Raw genomic sequence first — 19,261 nt, forward strand, 5'->3', positions numbered from 1 at the left:
TTATTGTTTTTTATCTTGGAGTGGGAGAAGAGGATGTAATCATGGAAATGCCCATACCTGGAACCAAAGAAAGTGGATCTTGGAGTTTGCTGGAATGTACGTTAGGGACAGAGATGGGTGTTGACATTGATTCACCAACTTTTTTAATCATGGTCAAAAAATTTTTCATTTGCTCTGAAAATGATACTTTTGGAGGCACAGAGAGATCCTTCTGCACTCCCACTGTAGTAGTGAAATGAAGCGCAGCAACATATGTCCAAGATGAAGTGGTGGACAGCAACTTTCGATTCTCAGGGTAAGTAATGTTTTAGATTGTTTTCAAATGCTGCACCTCTTTCTCTTCCAACCATTTATGGCAAGAACAAAAGTAGGAGGGGTGAGAGCCATTGCAATTGACACAATGAAGGTCCATTTCACATTCATAGGCATTGTGGTCCTTGCCACCTAAACGAGCAAGGAACCACAACATGATGTCTTTGAGTGACCAAACCACTGACACTGGAAACATCTGAGAGGGTTTGGAACGTATGACTATACCTTGCAATTAAGATAACCTGTCTTGATGGTGGTGGGTGGACGTGGGGATGAAAATATCAGAATGTGGACATTGATTGGCATCATAATTCCATCTTTGCAAGTGGAGATATACCTCTCTGCAGAAACTCCTTGGGTGGAGAAACCAGTAAGAATCTCTGACTCGAGGATGTTCTTCAAATCCCGCTCAACAATAACTCCTGATGAATTCAAAGTAGCATGAGGTGTAACTTCAATAGGTATATCCTAAATTGCCTTTGAATGGAAGAAGAGTTCACTGTAATGAAATGTGGATGTTTCTACCAATATGTCACCATTATTTACTGACTTTGGAGAGCCAGCAAGTCCCTCTAGTTCCTTCTGAATAAAAAAGGGAGACATCTGCCCTAAAGATTTGTCTGAAAGAGAATGTAGCATAAGAAAATAAGGTACAGGTGTTACAGATGTTGAAGAGAGCTGCTCAGAATCTTCAAGATGTGGTTGTTTACCTATGGACTGTTTTTCACTATTTTATTTAAGTTTTGATTTGGAGGATCCATAATAAAAAACAATGTTTCGGTGCCATTGACCCCACCCACCATGGAGCCATACAACAAAACACACTACTATGTCAAACAAGCACACTGCAGCAATGCCAGAATTTCATGAGCACTATACCCAAACACCAGCCTCAAATACAATCTCCACAACACCTGCTGAGAACATCCAACACTGGTGCATCGTTGAATCTAGTCCAAGTGGACCAGCCAACTGACCCTTGGGATTCATCCCAAGGCCACCCATCTACAGGAATTCAAGGCCAAAGTGGTGTGTTAGGGTTGGGCCCTTCAACCACCAGGATCCTCTCCTCCCCCCTTCATGGGTCACCATTTGTGGCAAACAAGTGTGTGGATGTTTAGATCACAGAGAAGGTAAACAGAAAGAACAGAACCTTCTGTTGAAGGTCCCCCCACCACTGACAGGAATCCACACTAGGGGATCATACACTGGAACATCTAAGAAGCTTATTAACATAATTTGTAAAACTCCTTTAAAAATACTTGCTGGAATCTACACTACCTGTTTCATAATAAAATAATTTGACAAATAAAAAACGTTTTCCAAGTATTACAGTCCTATATCATAAAATTAAATAATTTTTTGGCATGAAATGTATTCAAACCAGATTTGCTAAGTTTAAAAACATAAAACTCCCTTTAGAAAGTTATTTTTAATGACCATAGAAATTAATGATTCAGGAAAACAGTGTCATACTTGAAATGATGATGCTTCAGATAAACTGTCATCAGAAGATATGGACAGAGAACGTTTATAATAATTTCTTTCTCTGACATCAAGCATTGCCAACATTTCATCACATTCTCGTTTCAAACCTAAAATTGAAAATGATTACATACAAACAGTCAGGAAAGTTCCAAATAATAAGTTCAAAACAAAATTAACTTTGTCATATATGTGAAAAAATAAAAACTGGTCAACATTTAAAGTATAGTTTATTATTTTTAGGAAGTTAACATGACAGATTTATCAATACACTTTCTTTTAAGCAAATAGTCTTTTATTATCATCTATACAGTCACTCTATCAAACATGTCTAGAGAACTGTAGCTTAAAATGAATAACAGTTGCAAAATGCCATGCAATAAAACTTAAATTTAAGCACTTAAATATTGTTTGTTTGCTTAAAATCAATGGAGTTTTACCACTTTAATGAGATAACACTCTCATCATGGAAACATGATTAACTGTACTACATGACTTTTCAGTATGAATATGGCAATTGTCAAAATGAGATTATCCTAAATGAGTGTTTTCACTGTGGTGTGTGTATCCTCCCTGGTGGGGGACACAGTCTTTTGGCAACAGAGCCCAAAAATAAAGACAAAATAAACAGAAAAGATGGAGACCACGACAACCTAACAAAACTACCATTTCTGCTCTCAAAGCTTTGTATTTGCTCTCATGCTAACTCACCACTCACCATCATTTCATTTTATAAAAATTATTAAAAACTGGTAAAAAAAATGTTGATTTTGCTATCATCACTTGTGAAAGATATTTTAATATAAAGGGGATGCAATGGAAACTTTGCTGAGTTAGGAGGGCAGCAATATTTTAAGTCTAGAAAATAATGCCCTAAACCATATACTAACAAAGATTTCTGGTCTTTCATGTGCCCTTCAACAAATGATACCAATGATTTCTTTATTCCAGAGTTTATTAAAAAATAAACAGTCCTTATATTCTTAAGTAATTTTAAAAACTGTCAACACTGTATTTTCAATTTTTTGGATGCATGCACATTGAACACAATTATTATGAGTGCTATTAATATACATTTGGACTAGATCTTGTTCAAAGTTTATAACAGCTCACCAGAAAAAATTAAAATGGCTAATTATAACTTAAAACTGACTTTATTGAGTTTGATTTGTCACTTGGAGAATTGTTTTTATAACAATTATGTTGCCAGTTTTAAACTGATTTACAAAATATTACTTTAGTTAATAACACTTAAATAAGGTTCTATTATGTTCAGTTATATGTTACAGAAATATTTTTCTTTCAATTGCTTTTCACTTTTTTTAACACTTGATTTATTTTTTTCAATTTGATCTGAAAAGTGGTTTGGATTTTCTCCATTTTAAAATTTGTTTTGCAGTCAATTTGAAAAAAAAACTCCAATCTTAGTTAGAAAATAAGTAATACTGTATAATTTTGAATTTCTTTATGTTCATACTTTATCAAAAATCAATTAAAAAATTTGAAAAGAGCACTAAACAAATACAACAGAAAATATTTTCCATGTTATTATGCACCAAGATCACATATCTTAAATGCAGTTACTAGGCATATTTAAAATCAAAACTATACCAGATATTAAGATTCACATATTTATCATTAATACAATGAACATCAGGGTGATCATTAGATGGAAAGATTTTGTTTAAGACTATGAGATGGTTGAGTATATAATTTCTTCTTCTGTTTTTATACAACAGGATATTAGAAGCATCATTGACCTTGAAAATTCTATGTACACAACCTTGGTTGTAGGTGAATATTTGAAATGGACATACTACCATGAATAGATAAAAGTTTTTCTCAGGATGTTAAAGGATGTCAGAGATCAAATATGTAAGCTTATCTCTTTAATTTTTGGTAGGTAAACAGGCAGTGGACATATGACCAATGATTGGAACATTGCTAGTGCTAGTCATAAGAGTTACTACGTAAATTATAAACCAGTATGAGTTTGTCTTACGTCTGTGGTGAGAAATATTCAAGTCTAATAAAAGAATCAGTGCAAAATAAATCTAATGAAAATTCGTATAAGGCAATTAACATGGATTAACTAAATGGAAATTTTCTCTCAATAATTTATTAACTTTCTTTTACAATGCTACTTATCACCTGGATGGTGGAAAGCATGTGTGTTTGATGTATTTAGATTTGTAGAAGGGTTTTAATAATACGTACACAGAATATTAGGTAAGAAAATAACACGGGTGGGTATTGGAAAAAAACTAGTTAAATGAAGAGAAAGCTATAGAAAAGAAAAAGCAAAAAACTGCTATTACTGAGGTCCAGACAAAGAAAACTTTTCACTGTGGTATGCCTCAAAGTCTAAGACTAACAATTTTAAACATTAGAAATGTATTTTTGACAGATACACTTCTCTTTTCACACAATAGCCTTCCATGATTTATGCTACCCCTCATGTGAAATTTTTGATTCTCACTTAAGGCTCCCAGTCAGCATCATGTTTTAACATGTGGTATAGCTACATTATTGCATGAAAGTTAGCATAGGACAACCATTCACTAATAGGAGTGCAACCTATCTTCCTGGTGCAGCTGATTCTCTCTATACTGTAGATCACACCGATCACTTTAAGATTAACCCTTTTGCTATAGGTTTGGCATAATATACATAAATTCATCTACAAATGTGCAGACATTAAGTCTTTGCACTACAATGTTTGATACAACATGTGTATTTTCACAAAATTTGGTAAACCTTTAGTAAACATTAAGTATTTTGTATACAAAATTCAAATTTTTTAATGAAATATTTTTGCTAAAGATTTGTTTATGAATATAGAATCTGTTTCATTACAAATCTCATTACAAATTGATTTCATGTTATGATTAAAAATAACTACTCTTCTTCCAAAAAAATCTCAAATATTATTTGCTAATCTCTAAAACCTCCTAAACACATTTCAAATGTTTGTTTTCTGTATTTTATGTTATTATCTATACTCTAACTATGTGGAGGTCTGTCACTTCACCCAACCTTGTAACATCAACAAAATTAGGAAATAAAGATAAATTATGTTTTTTTCATACTGCGATAACTACATATTATAACACGAAAATACAAATACTTAGTCTAAGTAACTCGAGTCTCAATGCTATACATTTACATATATTTTTTTTTTTTATTATACAGACTTCCAGTCATGACTGCCTAACATTACATAACTTGTATTGATGTGGTGCAAGTGTACTCATGTTTTATATCCAGTAATATAAAACTGATCTTTAGTTATTAGTGTCTTAGCTGTGTTTCAATGGACTAGTATTTTTGTCATATAGTCACATTTCAATTATGTTATATACATATATATATACACACGTATACAGTGTACTGCTATGTAGAAATAAACTAGTAAACATACACTTCTTAAATGTTGAACAATAAGAAGTAAAAGAAATAATTACCTCTTCTTGCTGTGACTTTATTACTCAGTTATTGTTGAACATAGGTTGCTAAACCTTTCAAAACTTCACACATGGAATATACCAACCTTTTTAAGGTTTTATATACACAGATGAATAACCAAAAGATCATAAGTAACTAAACTAATACCATAAAATTCCACTATAATGTATCAAGCTGAGCAGTAACAAAAATGTATTTAGATTTTAAAAAATATGAAACTTTGAGCAAACTACAGACACAATCCACCTCACTGAAATCTTAGATCAAAAGAACATAGTAGCCTTTCCAGAGATTAAAATTGCTGAGAAAATCACTCTGGGGACATTCTAAGCTGTTGATTGATTATTCATATGTCATATAATGAAGTAAGTCTACATAAGAGACCATTTCAAAAAATGAAAAAGGCAAGTGTGGCCACTCTGTTTGATTCAATACATAACCATATTTGAGCAAAACAAAAAAATATGAGGTTCTTGTTTTATATTCTATCTTGTCAGTATTAGTAATACAAGTTCCTAATACATACAAAACTATAGATAATATTTTGGCATCACAAACATCTAATTTTAAACAGTGCTGCATTCAAAATACCACGTGACTCATTAAAATCTATATTTAAATGTTATTTTTAATATTTACTTTTAAATTAAGAAATTAAATCATACATAATATTAAAGTTTGAATTATAATCTACAATTTGGTTCCAAACTTATTGACATAAATTCGTAAAATAGTAGTTCAATAAAATCTTGTATGCAAGTCAATAAATGCAATGACATGGCCTTTGACCTGTTGCAAGAAAAGGTGCAACAGTAGTGGAAAGGATAGGCAGAAAGTATGAGAAGAGGTGCATATCTATTATAAATTCATTTTCAGTGTAGGAAAATGTTAACTTCTAATATGATACCTCACTTCCACCTACATAATAGCTAGAATTCCATACTGAAATGGTGGAAAGATTGATGCAAAATGTACCAAGATGAGACTCCTTTTGAAAGTGCCTGAAGAGAATCCATAGAGTGCAATACCCTAAACCATAAAAAGATAGGATCATGTCTGTGGGAGACTGGACTTCATCAGTACCAGACTATACTTTGCTTGCAGTGAAGATGTGTGTTACCAAATCAGGCAGAAAAGATACTATTTCAATAGTGGTATATGGACATGCTGGATAGCGTAGAATTACGTGGATGCCTCAGACTATACTTGCTGGGTCAACTCTAGTCTAAAACCAACAGCCACAGCCATAAGGTGCATATTATCCAATCCACAAGAGAGTTTCAACTATATACATGCAGACCCAGTACACATCTGACACCAAGCAACACAACATTCAAGCAATAGTAGGAAGTGGATATACAAACATAGTGAGTCAATTGCAGTAAAAAAACCAGGTGACATCAGGAATATCCCATTTAGTCTGAGTGTCAAGATTAATGTTGTCTGATCCTAAACCAATCTAACATCAGTCAGCCAAGGAACAGACATCCAGGAAGCAGTAGGATGTAAGAAAACCAGCTGTAGTGTTGGACTGCAAATGCTATATTCAATCAGTCCAAAACCAGGCAGCAACAAGTATTTGTCACCCTTTACATCAACATAACACCACTGCCTTATTACCTACTGAGTGGAAGTGGTCACACTCAGGAGGAAGCCTTCATGGTCCACCACCCTAGAAGCTATGAAATGATAAATGGCAAGAACTACCATACTCCACCAGAAGAAGGGGAAAAATGCACTGGGGAGTCTGGACAAATGTTATACTATCAAACTGTGCAATGTGTGACTAGGAAAACCCTAATTTAAAAAGCAGACTGGTCTTGATTTATTCAACTAGAACCAGAGGGAGAAGTAGTTATCCTGATGCTATTTTACTTATGACAGCCCATGAATTGGTAAAGCTTGGAGCAGACCTTGTTTATGAAGCAATTTATCACTAGAAACTTTCAAGCAGTCTTGTGGAATACCCCATCTCATCAGTGAGCATTATAGATCTTTACTGTCACTTAGTACAGACATTAAATATACCTAGACAGGCATTACTTGCTGCTAAGCAGGATCCAAATATAATAAGAGGCCACTGTAAATATATCACATATTAAAAAATAATTTACCAATTCAGAGCCAATATGAGGTGTAGAAAACAGCAATGGGCAACAAGCATTATCCAGATGAGGAAAATATTGCTTAATGATGCAGGTATTGCACATGGAAAATATGAGGTGCAGTCTACATAATGAAAGTGAGGAGTCAGAGAAAGAGAGAGATAACACAGGTTGGTGAGAGGAAACTTAAAATATGCAATGAGAGTCCCTTCCTAACAAAGTATAAGTGAGATAGAGCCAACCCATAAGTGTAATAGGAGAGAGATCTATGGAAGAAGAGTTACAGTGAATAAAGAGTTGGGAATATGACTCATGAAAAGAAACAGTGCATGTAACTTAACAATAAATTGCATGTATGGAACATAGAAGATGATGGGATTATGTCTGCGATAAAAATGAGCTATGGACAGAAGGAAAAGAGGTGTGAACATGCTGTTTCCCTCACACACTACAGATGTTTTTGGGGAAAAAAGCACAACTGGGATAAAGGAAACATAGGACTGGTGGTAAAAGATATGGAAAACATCAACAATATATGTTTGACCTCATATATCCATTAGGAAACAGGTATGAAAGAACAAGAAGCTCAAAAGGAGAGACTCAAGGACAGGAAGCAAAACACTGAGGTAACAATTTAGGATGAGAACTGGCTGAGAAAAATTAAGAAGACAAAAAAACAAAAATGGGGATGGACAAGAAAAAGACATGCCAAAAATAAGAAAAATGAAAGCAACAATGGTATAAATGGACAAACCATAGTCAAAGAACCAAATAAAAAAAGTGGGAAATGGTGGGTTTAGAAGTGGAAAAGCCTAGAGACAAAGACTAATGACAAAAAGTGGAAGAAGAACAGAACAAGAAATAACAAAGGTGACATATGAAGGGAGTCTGGAACACCTTACAAGGGAGTTGACAAACCTACGTGAAGCATGAATATTGTAGAAGGAGCAAAGCATGAATAATATTGCTCTGAGTTGGTTGGTTGATTAGTTGTTTATTGGCCCAAAGCAACTAGGCTATCTGCACCATAGAATCAGTAAAAATTCAAAGTAAAATTATTAAAATATGTAAAAAAAGAATCATGTTAAAACAGTCCAATTTTTGAAGTAAAAGCTTAAATGGGGTAAAGAAGGCTAATGGCCCTTAAAAATTTCAGAATGCAACTGAGGTGGACAGCATCACCATTGCCCATCATATTGCTCAACATTAAAGGTAAACCTATGGAAAAAAAAAAGGCCAAAATGGTGCCATCACTCATGGCTGTAACAACAGCACAACAGTAAAATGTGCACTATTGTGACTTGAGTGTCACACAGGCCACTCATTGATGCATTAGTCCTAGGTGAAAAAATAGTTATGTTGCTCACTCCAAATCAACTGCTAACTGGCATGGAACCAAGCTGTAAACACAGAACTGTAGTCCAGATATGGCTGTGGTAGCACCAGAGCAGACACTTAGCTGTGATGTCAGTGAGCTTGTTCACTCAAATACCAATGCAGCCTGGTATCCAGAAGAAGTAGACAGAAATAGATGATAATGAGAAACGAGCCAGTCAGTTTTAAATATCAATAAGTACAGGGTGAGAGTTATCGTGAAGCAATTCCAGGGCCAGTAGAAGGCTAAATAATTCAGTATAAATAGTACATTTCATGCACTGCATAGCTTCTATGTGATCTAAGTCAAGATAAATGGCATGCAGTTTGGCAGAGAACACAGAAACTGAGAGGGAATCCTGTGTGCAACCAACAAACCACAACAAACAATGGCACAGCCCACAGAGTCACTTGATAATGAACCATTCATATGAATGGGAATGGAAGGATGATTTAAAAGATGCTCAGCAAACAGAAGATGGCACTTCCAAGTAGGAGTATCCGCCTTCTTCTGATTACTCAAAGAATGGTCACATCACATTCGGGGATGGTAATAAGCCACTGTGGGATGGACTGACAAGTTGAGATAGCAACATCATCCAAAGACAGACCCAATTCAGCAAACTGCACTTGGATATGAAGACCAAAGCAGCAATGGCAGACCATCTATTCTAAAAGAGCATCACCCACTGAGGAAGAAAAATGCAATCCCACTTGGGGTGCTGTGGTACAGATTGATGTTTTGCTGCACAGTAGACAGTTGAAAATGGCAGAGGTGTAGAAGAGGTTCATGAAACTCAGTGTGCAAACTCTGGACTGGTGAAGTGCAGAAAGCCCCTGATGGCAAACAAGGTCCAACATCTTCAAGGCTGAGGTCCTGGCAGAGCCATAGACCACAGACCATAGACCCATAGTCTAGTTTCAATCAAATGAGGGCACAATAGATTTTTAGCATCGAAGACCAATATGCTCTCCAAAAGGCAGAATAGAGGACATGGAGGATGTTCAGTGCCTTTGTACAGTTGACATGTAGCTGATGTGTGAATAAATGTTAGTTTTCAGTCAAATATAAGCCCCAAGAATTTTCCCCATGGACCACAGGAAGCACACCTTCTCTGATACAGAGATCAGGATATGGATGAACACCCTTTTAATGGCAGGAGTGCATATAAATGGTTTTAAAGTGAGAAAAGGTAAAACAGTTTTCTGTAGTCTACTTCAGTAACCAACTGAGGACAGTCTGTAGCTGCTGCTCGATAAACCTCATGCTTGATAATTGATACAAGATGTGGAAGTCATCAACATAGATACCACTTGCAATTGTATGGGGGAGTTGTTTACTGATGGCATTAATTTAGATAATGAAAAGTGTGACATTCAAAACACAGTGCTGAGTTCTTGTTGGAAAGAATGGGAAAGTGTCAAAACCACATGGACTTGGAATCACCAAACCATTAAAAAAATGTTTAATAAAAATGGGCAAATGATCATGCAACCCATATGAGTAGAAGTCTCACAGGATACGATACCTCCACGTAGTATCATAAGCTTTCTTAAGATAAACAAATACAGAAACATGATGTTGTTGCTTGAAAAAAGCTTCCCTGATTGATGTTTCAAGTAAAACCAGGTGGTCCATGGTGGAGAGCTGCATTGGAACCCACACTGGGTCTATGAGGGCATTAACCATCCTCTCTAAGATCTTACAATGACAGCTTGTCAAAGCAATCAGAAGGTAATCTGAATGAAACTTGGGATTCTCCCCAGGCTTAGAAAAATGGAGGAAATAGCATGGTGCCAGGCATCAGGAAAAACCTTTTTCTGCCAGGTCTGGTAAAAAACAACCAATAGAATAGCAAGAAAACAGAGATGGTGCAGCATCTCATAATGAATATTATCAGGTCTGACTGATGTACTGCCAGACCAATGAAGAGCAAACTTGAGTTCCACCAGTGTAAAGGGAAGATTATACTCATAGAGAGGATCATCTCAATATGAAAGAGGTGATTACTCTGCCCAAGTCCTGGAGGATGAGGTAGAAGTGCTAGATGCATGGGAAAAGCTTTTGCTAAAAGTATCAGTGATACTCTGGGCACCAGCAACTTCCTGGTCATAGAAGAGCAAGATCGATAGGAGTGAAAATATACTTCCTGGCCACAGGAGAGCAAGATCGATATGAGTGAAAGTATACTGTCCACTGGCCTTCCAAATCTTGTTTCATATGACTTTGAAACTGGTGGTAAAAGAGATGGTAGTTGTGAACTTAATCTAAGATTCCTTATGACTTTGATGTCTTACCTGTCTACCATGTGAATGGGCCCACTGGAAAGTGATGCAGTTTAAAAGTGTGAGATATCTATGAAAGGTATTCCAGGCCTGTTTTTGAGCTTTCTGTGCCATGTGGCAGGCAGGATTCCACCATGAATGAGAATTCAGTGGAAAAAATATCAATGTTTTAGGAATAGATTGAGCAGCTGCTTGGACAATACAGTCAGTTACTGCTGCCACATGGTCTACAGACGACAGAAGGATCAAGATCCAAGAGAGCAGTGAAAGAGGACCAGTAGGTCTGATCCAGCTTCCACTGTGGCATGCAGGTCAGGTGGCACTGATCACAGCCAGTCTCCCTCAATATGATAAGAAAATGATCAGTGCCCCATAAGTCACTTTCAACCTCCCCAAAAGAAATGAGAGAAAAGTGAAGGGGAGAAGATAGCAGCAAACAACTAACTAGGTACATGAAAATAGGACAAGTATTGATGAGAAAGGTTATGATCCAAGAGCATACAGAAAGGCCCCTACCATCAACATCAGCACAACTCAAGAGAGCATTGTGACCATTAAATATCCCAGGATTAAAAAGGGAGATGGCAACTGTTCAATGAGAACATTAAGGTATGACTGACCACAAGTCTCCTAAGGAAACAGGTAGAGATAACAAACAATGATAGTGATACAGGACTGAAGCTGCAAACCCTCCCCCCAAGAAAGTTCTGCAGTGTTTCAAGTGCCAGAAATTTGAGCACCTGAAACCTAACTGCACCAGTAATGCTCGGTGTGTTAGATGCACCAGACCCCATGAAGTTGAAAATTGTTCCAAACGCCGAGAGGATGTTAGATGTGCAACTTGCCAGGGTCAGCATGCCACCAGTTATAAGGCATGCCCTAAGTATCAACGGATTAGAAACCATTTGAATAACATACCTGACAAGCCACAAACCATCACTTCTCAAATGCCAACACACAAACAATCAAGCACTACACAAACACACAAAACAACACCAACCTTTCCTCCACTCACTAATTTCTTCCCAAACCAAATCACTGAACAACCCACACATATGCAACAAAACCCTTTTAATTTCACTGCAAAGCCAATTTTCACTACAAAAACAAACAGTACCACATATGCATCAAACGTTTTGCAAGAAACTAACAAAACTCAACTTAGCCCAAGTAAGTTAATGGATTCGAATGATTCCACTCTCAATTTACTGGCATTTATCACTGACACCTGCCTATTTATCTCCCAAACCAAGTTAACACCAACAGACTCCAGCAGGTTAATATCATATATTTGTCAGTTAGTCAGTCACTATTTCAATATTCCAACTCTACACTCACATCACATTACACTACGCATGGAAACCAGAAAGTGTAAAACATCACAATAAACAAAGAAATTCATATTCTACACATTAATTGTCAAGGAGGCCTGCACTCCAAAAAACATGAAATAACTAACTTAAATAACAAAATCAATGCTGACATAATAATTATATCAGAAACATTGGCAAAAGATAACTAACGTCAATTTACCTGGGTTCAACTCATTCTCAAGACAGAGAACTCGTGAAATCAGAGGAACTGTAATGTATTTTAAATATAACATCAGCCTGCACATAGAAATCGAAAGAGACATTTTCTCAAGCAAATAAAATCATACTGTGTAAATTCAAGATTAACAAAAACATAACAATTCCCATACTAGCCATGTATTGTTCTCCTAGCAAACCATTTGACCTTCACTTCTTACAAAACTGCTTACACCAAAATCCCTCCCCTATACTAGTTGGCGACTTTAATGCCCCCCACACTGACTTTCACAACCCCAGGACAAATGCCAGAGGCAATGACCTTCACGAAATGCTAGAGAACAATAACATGCACGTCATAAACGACAGCACTCCCACCCACTATCACACAGCAACAGACACGTACGATGTACTTGACCTTATAATCATCTCCGACTATCTTCTACCTTATACATGGAATTTCAAGGTTCACCTTGATGTATCTAGCGACCATTTTCCAGTTTCTTTTAAAATCTCATACAACAAACAGGATGTACCAACAGACCTCCCACAGGTCTATAACTACACAAAAACTGACTGGATAACCTTCAATAACACACTAACCACACTCTTACCAGACAAAATAACAAGCGTTACAAATAAACATGAACTTGACAAGTACGTTAACGACGTCATGAACGCTATTTCAAAAGCCATGGATACAGTCATTCCCTCTACACAAAAGAATATTCCCATGCAACACTGGACATTGATGCCAGAAATACATAATCTTATTAAGGAACACAGGAAATGCAGGCCAATCTACATGAAAAGTAGAGACCAAACACTCAAGCCTAAAAATAAATAAAACTCATGCCTTAATCAAACACCATACAAGTATTCTGAAAAAAGAAAATTGGACCAAGTACTGTAACATATTAGACAATAGCAGAAATAGCCCAAACGAATTCTGGAAGAAATTTAAATCACTAATGGGAGAAGAGAATAATAATAAACTATTACAACATATCAAATACAATAATATTATTGCAAAAACTGATGTCAACAAAGAGGATTTACTTGCTGACTATTTCACCACCTCATTTGCAGATATCAAGTCACCAACATTTAACCAATCACTCAAACTCAGTATAGACAACCATGTGTCAAGTAAAGCGAACTTACACACTCCTTTGTTTCCGGCCAATATCACAGAAAAGAACACAAATCTACCCACGAACAATGACATGTACAGTAGACTAATAACAATGGGAGAACCAAAAACTAATATTTCAAAACTTAATAACTCTTCTCTTGGAGACAATGGTATCAGAAACATCATCTTACAAAAGACATCCACTGACCTTCTACATCATCTTACAAAAGACATCCACTAACCTACTACATCATCTTAGAAAAGACATCCACTAACCTACTACATCATCTTACAAAAGACATCCACTAACCTTCTACATCATTTTCGTAACATAATAAACTTATCTCTAACAGCTGGATATTTCCCAGACGTCTGGAAAAAGGCGAGAATAACCGTAATTCCAAAAACTAATACAGGAAACTCTAACCTGGACAACTTCAGACCCATAAGTTTATTGAGCTGCATTGGCAAACTTTTAGAAAGAATAATTTCAAGAAGACTGCTTTTGTTTTGCAAGAACAATAACCTAATTCCCAAAATCCAAAACTCCTCATGTAAAGGTAGACAGACCATGGATCACTTAACAAAAATCACAGAATCAACATATAAGTCCTTTAACAATAATCAAACAACGATCGTTGTTTTCCTTGATGTCAAGAAAGCTTTCGAATCAGTATGGCACAACACCATTAGATATGAACTTCATTCTTTAAACATTAATCAAAAAATGAAATAACCAGATTGATCTCGGACTTCTTAACAAACTGCACTGCAGTGATTAAGATAAACAATACTATATCTAAGACATTTAATATCACTGGTGGTGTTCCACAAGGCTCAGTTCTATCTCCACTATTATGCATTATCTTCATGAACAACATACCTTTTCCTGACCTGACATACACACACTTCTCACAATACGCTGACGACTTAGACTACCTAAATGCACTCTTATCAAATACATATATGATATTTGCAACATACCTCTTATAACAGATCGCCTCACAACACTAGCTCATAAATACTATAATAACGCAGAGACACGCAATTCCCTAACTGCCAAATTACATACCATGACATGTGCCCCACACAAAATAACATCTCCATATAATGCACATCTAGTTTCCAAGAACTCAAAAAAGTAAAACTGATACAATATTTCAATTGAGTGATGAATAATAACTCGTTTTTTTTTTCTTCTTTATTTCAGCTCTGGTCACAAGACAGAAAGACTAGCCTTCAACACCTCAAACAGTTAAACTGAATACTATTTTAATTGATTGTCTAATTAAACTTCGATGCTTTCTTTTAATACCAGCACTGGGCATAAGGCAGGTAGATTATTCGGCGCCTATCTTGTGAAAGTGGGTTTTCTCGGGGTACTCCCTTTTCCCCCCACACCAAATTCTGAGGCATTTCGATTTATAGATTCCAGCCACTTGGTAGCCCTGAACAGTGAGCATTTGGTGTTTTGTTGGTTTGCCGCTTCTTTTCATTCTTCTTGGAGTCACCCTGGATTACTCCCGCTCTGCTGCCTTCATTCGACCGACCTTTATGTTGCTTTTCTCTGAAACTAATTTCAATACTTTCAATACGACAACTTCTTAAACATCCGATATACTGAAACATCAGGAGATTTTAAATTCAATATCTGATAGCATTAAAATTCTATCACGAGCAGGGTGAAGGGGAATATAAGTATCCCTGAACACCCCAGTCGGGAAGTTCATCTTCCTTTAAAAACTAAATATCTGCCATGAAATTTTCGTATTTTTTCGACAATGATAGTGCGACCCAAAGAAACATATATGGCTACACCCTTCAAGGGTGGGTGCACGTTGATCAACCAGCAATGCCACCCCTCCATGCATCTGTTCATTACACAATCTGTCATTTCTATACAAAGAAAACTGCCAAAAGGTGATTGTATCAGCAGGTTTCAAAAATGTTTCATGTAAGAAAAGACACATAGAATGGTAAGAATTAATCAGCACTTTAATGTCATCCAAATTAAAATGGAAACCTTGACAGTTCCACTATACTAAAGTGGCCATTTTTTACTTTTGTGAAGGAGAACCTGAATGGAGACCCCTTCTGTTTTTGACCATGTTGTTGCTCTTTACTAGAAGGTTGATCAACCTCCATGGATCTTACCCTGGGTTGAGTGGGTAGGTCTCTGTCAGAAGATGAAGATTTCAGTGATTGAGGGAGTGAATGAATAATCATTCTGCATCTCACGGCCAAAGAAGAAGATGGACCGGATGATACAACAGAAACCAGAACCAAAGGAAATGGATCCAGAGAGCAACTGGAAGGAATGATGAGGATAGAGATCAGTGTTGGTGTTGACTTGTCAACTCTCTTAACCACAGAGGGCAAAAGCTTCTTCACGTAGTTTAAAATGACTCTATCAGAGATACGAAGATATCTATCTGCATTCCCACTGTAACAATAAAAAAAGCAAAAGCTTCTTCACATGGTTTAAAATGACTCTATCAGAGATATGGTAAAATCTATCTGCACTCTCACTGTGACAATGAAATGAAGAGCAGCAGCATACATCTGAGTTGGAGTGGTGGACAGTAACTTTTGAACCTCGGGGTAAGAAATGTTTTGAATCATTTTCATATGCTATACCTCTTTTTCTTCCACCCACTTAGGGAAAGAACAAAAATGGACCAGTCAAATGACCATGGAGGATGGGGCCACCCCAAGGCTGCCCAGCTACAGGAATTTAAGACCATAATGGAGTGTTAGGGTTGGACCCCCTCAACCACCAGGATCTTCTCTTCCCCTTCACGAGTAGCCATGCACAGCAAACGAGTGGGTGAATGTTCAGATCCCAGAAGAGGTAAACTCAAACTACAGAACCTTTTCTGAGAGATCCCCTCACTACACACACAAATCCACACTGAAAGGATATTGCTCTAAGAGGAATCAGAAAAGAGAAAGTAAAAGGTGAGTGGCCAGAACAAAGCAACTAGAAGAACCCAATACAGAGTAGATTTAATAAGTGATACTACATGAGAAGGAAAAGAAGTTAGAAGGGTCAGCATAAAGATTAAAATTAGACCAGTCCTGGCTGAAGATTGTGGAATAGGTGACCAGGACAGAGGAAGTTTGTTAATGAAGTGTGTGATAGATGCATCCAAAAGGGAGTACACATCTAAGAGTAAAGCCACCAAAACACCTGAAAAATTATGTTGGACTAGAAAGATGATTAGTGACAAGATTCAGAATACTTAGAACATGACAAGTAATATGGCAAACTTGTTGAGATTGGGCCCAGAAAAGGTGATTGTGTGTTGAAAAATAAGTGAATGTGACTAGATGTTTTCTTGACAACTGGGATAAGTAACAACTGTCAAATTATCAGATGTCTCATGATGAAGCACCCATAGATCACTGGGAAGAAGTAATCCAACACCTGACAAAGCCAAAAGCTCCAAGATATTTATATGAAAAGACAATTTAAACACAGAACAAAAACTGGCTATCTCTTGAGCATCCAAATACAATCTCACCCTATCAAAGATGTATCCATAGAGATAAAAATTCAGATAAAGAAATTTAGAATATCCAGGATGTGACAGGTAACAAGCCAAATTTGTCAAGATTGGGCCCACAAAGGGAGAAAGTGTGTTGAAAAAGTAATCAGACAAGACCAGATGCCTCCTTACAGATTGATATAAATGATAACTATTAAATTGTATAATGACAAGGTACCCACAGATCACTGGGAGGAAATGATACAACAGCCAATACTGATATGAAGTGACCATATGAAAACAGACCAAGTATTTGAGCATCCAAATACACCCCCACCCCATCAAAAGAAACAGCAGCTGTAATGTTAATTCTGTTGAGCCACCACACAAAGTCAACAAGAAAGGTGGATGGCAGAGTTCAAGGGACCACAAACAAGATTCTTTTGTTTGTGTAACATTATTTGATTAGAATGCATATCTGCATACTTCAAGGAATGAGGGCTTCCACAGAACCTTATACATAGTGGAAGACAGAGAAGTCTTAGTATTGAAAACCAAGCGCTCTATATCCAACAAATAAACAGAAAGCTAAGGCCTGCTGAGGTAAGTGTTGAAAAACACCCTTAAATGGATAAGATATTGAGTGGAGCTGAGATGTGACTTCTGCTTGACAAGCCATACCAAATGTGCTGCCTTCTGAAGTGTTACCCAGAGACCCGGTGGGAAGAAGCAAAAAAAACCAAAAAAAACTAGTCATATATGTAATTGTGAAATTGCAGTCTAAAGTCTTGAATATAGGAAACAAAGGCCCTAGCACATGACAGAAAATGTTTCCAAAAGGGAGAATGTAAGATTGAAATACCTGATCCTTATGAACAAACCAGATATAATATCTGGACTCTAAAGAATTAGGAATATGCAGATAAGCATCCAAGATGTTGATCATGACCATCAAAACATCTGAAGTGAAAAACTATTGGAGGTTGAATAAAACTCCATGAAGTAGCTGATGCTCAATAGACTGATAACAAGATGCCAATCCAAAGTCTTCTTGGTAATGAAAAACAAATGGGAATAAAACCACAGAAAATGATGAGACACCTGTTCAACAGCATCCTTCTGCAGCAAATTCAAAACTGTGTCTGAAAGATACTGATAATAAAGAGGATCCTGAGCAAAATGAAAAGGAATGAGAACTGGATACAATGGAGAAGAAACTAAAATTCAGGCCATCTGTAAAAAGCTGAAGAATCCAATAATCTACTGCAGAATGTTGCCACACGTAAGCAAGGTGGGTCAACCATAGCCAATTGTGCCAGAATTAATGAGGTAGTCACTGACAATACCAGTATCTTCAAAGGTGGTGATAGGAGACCTGACAACTAAGAGCTGAACTGATGGTAGGGCAGGAAAAGAAAAGGAGGCTAGAGAACATGAAACACACTGGAGTAGGAAAGAATTGCAACAAAATTTTATAATATTTTCTTTATAAATAAAACAAATCTGGGGTATTAATATGAGAAATCCATCAAAATTAAATATGTTCACAATTCTTACAATGCTCTATAAACTGAGGTGAGCCAATGTTGTCAGAAGCTATTATATATAAAAACAAATAGAGAAAAATAAAAAATATTAATTACACAAAAAACAACATAACAGTAAAAGTCCATCCACTATAAGGAAATTAATTCAAAAAAGCTAAACCCACAGTTAAATACTACTCAAGTGTTATCCATAATTAATGGTCTATAAAATCTGAAACATAATAAAAAGTATGTCACTGAAAATATGCAATTATATTTTCTTCAGAAAAATTTGAAAATGAACTAATGAGCCCAACTATCTCAGACTAACCTTGATTTTCAAGAGTGATTTTCTTCAACTTTGTAGCCTGGTCTTTAACTGTTGATCTAAGCTCATCATTTTCTCTATACACACTGCAAAATATATGAAACACTTTGAAAACTATAAAATTATACCATGTCAAAAAATTATTGTAATCATAATTGCACCATATACTACTCAGAGAGAACCATCATTAAGAAATAAATACAACCTAATACTTAATTTCTTAACTTC

The 19,261-nt window shown here is 36.2% G+C and overlaps 1 protein-coding gene across 2 annotated transcripts in view; it reads right to left on the minus strand.

Annotated features, from left to right (window-relative positions):
• Positions 1–19,261, minus strand: part of LOC143253667 (coiled-coil domain-containing protein 125-like) — a 75,666-nt gene that overhangs the window by 19,408 nt on the left and 36,997 nt on the right. For both annotated transcript variants that reach the window (XM_076507873.1, XM_076507871.1), the window contains exons 5-6: positions 19,037–19,119; positions 1,789–1,907 (exon numbers count right to left, since the gene is read on the minus strand). In XM_076507873.1, coding sequence (XP_076363988.1) covers positions 1,789–1,907; positions 19,037–19,119 — 202 coding nt within the window. The remainder of the gene's footprint in view (positions 1–1,788; positions 1,908–19,036; positions 19,120–19,261) is intronic.

Source organism: Tachypleus tridentatus, chromosome 6 (genome assembly GCF_004210375.1).
Source record: "Tachypleus tridentatus isolate NWPU-2018 chromosome 6, ASM421037v1, whole genome shotgun sequence".
Classification (NCBI taxonomy): Eukaryota; Metazoa; Arthropoda; class Merostomata; order Xiphosura; family Limulidae; genus Tachypleus; species Tachypleus tridentatus.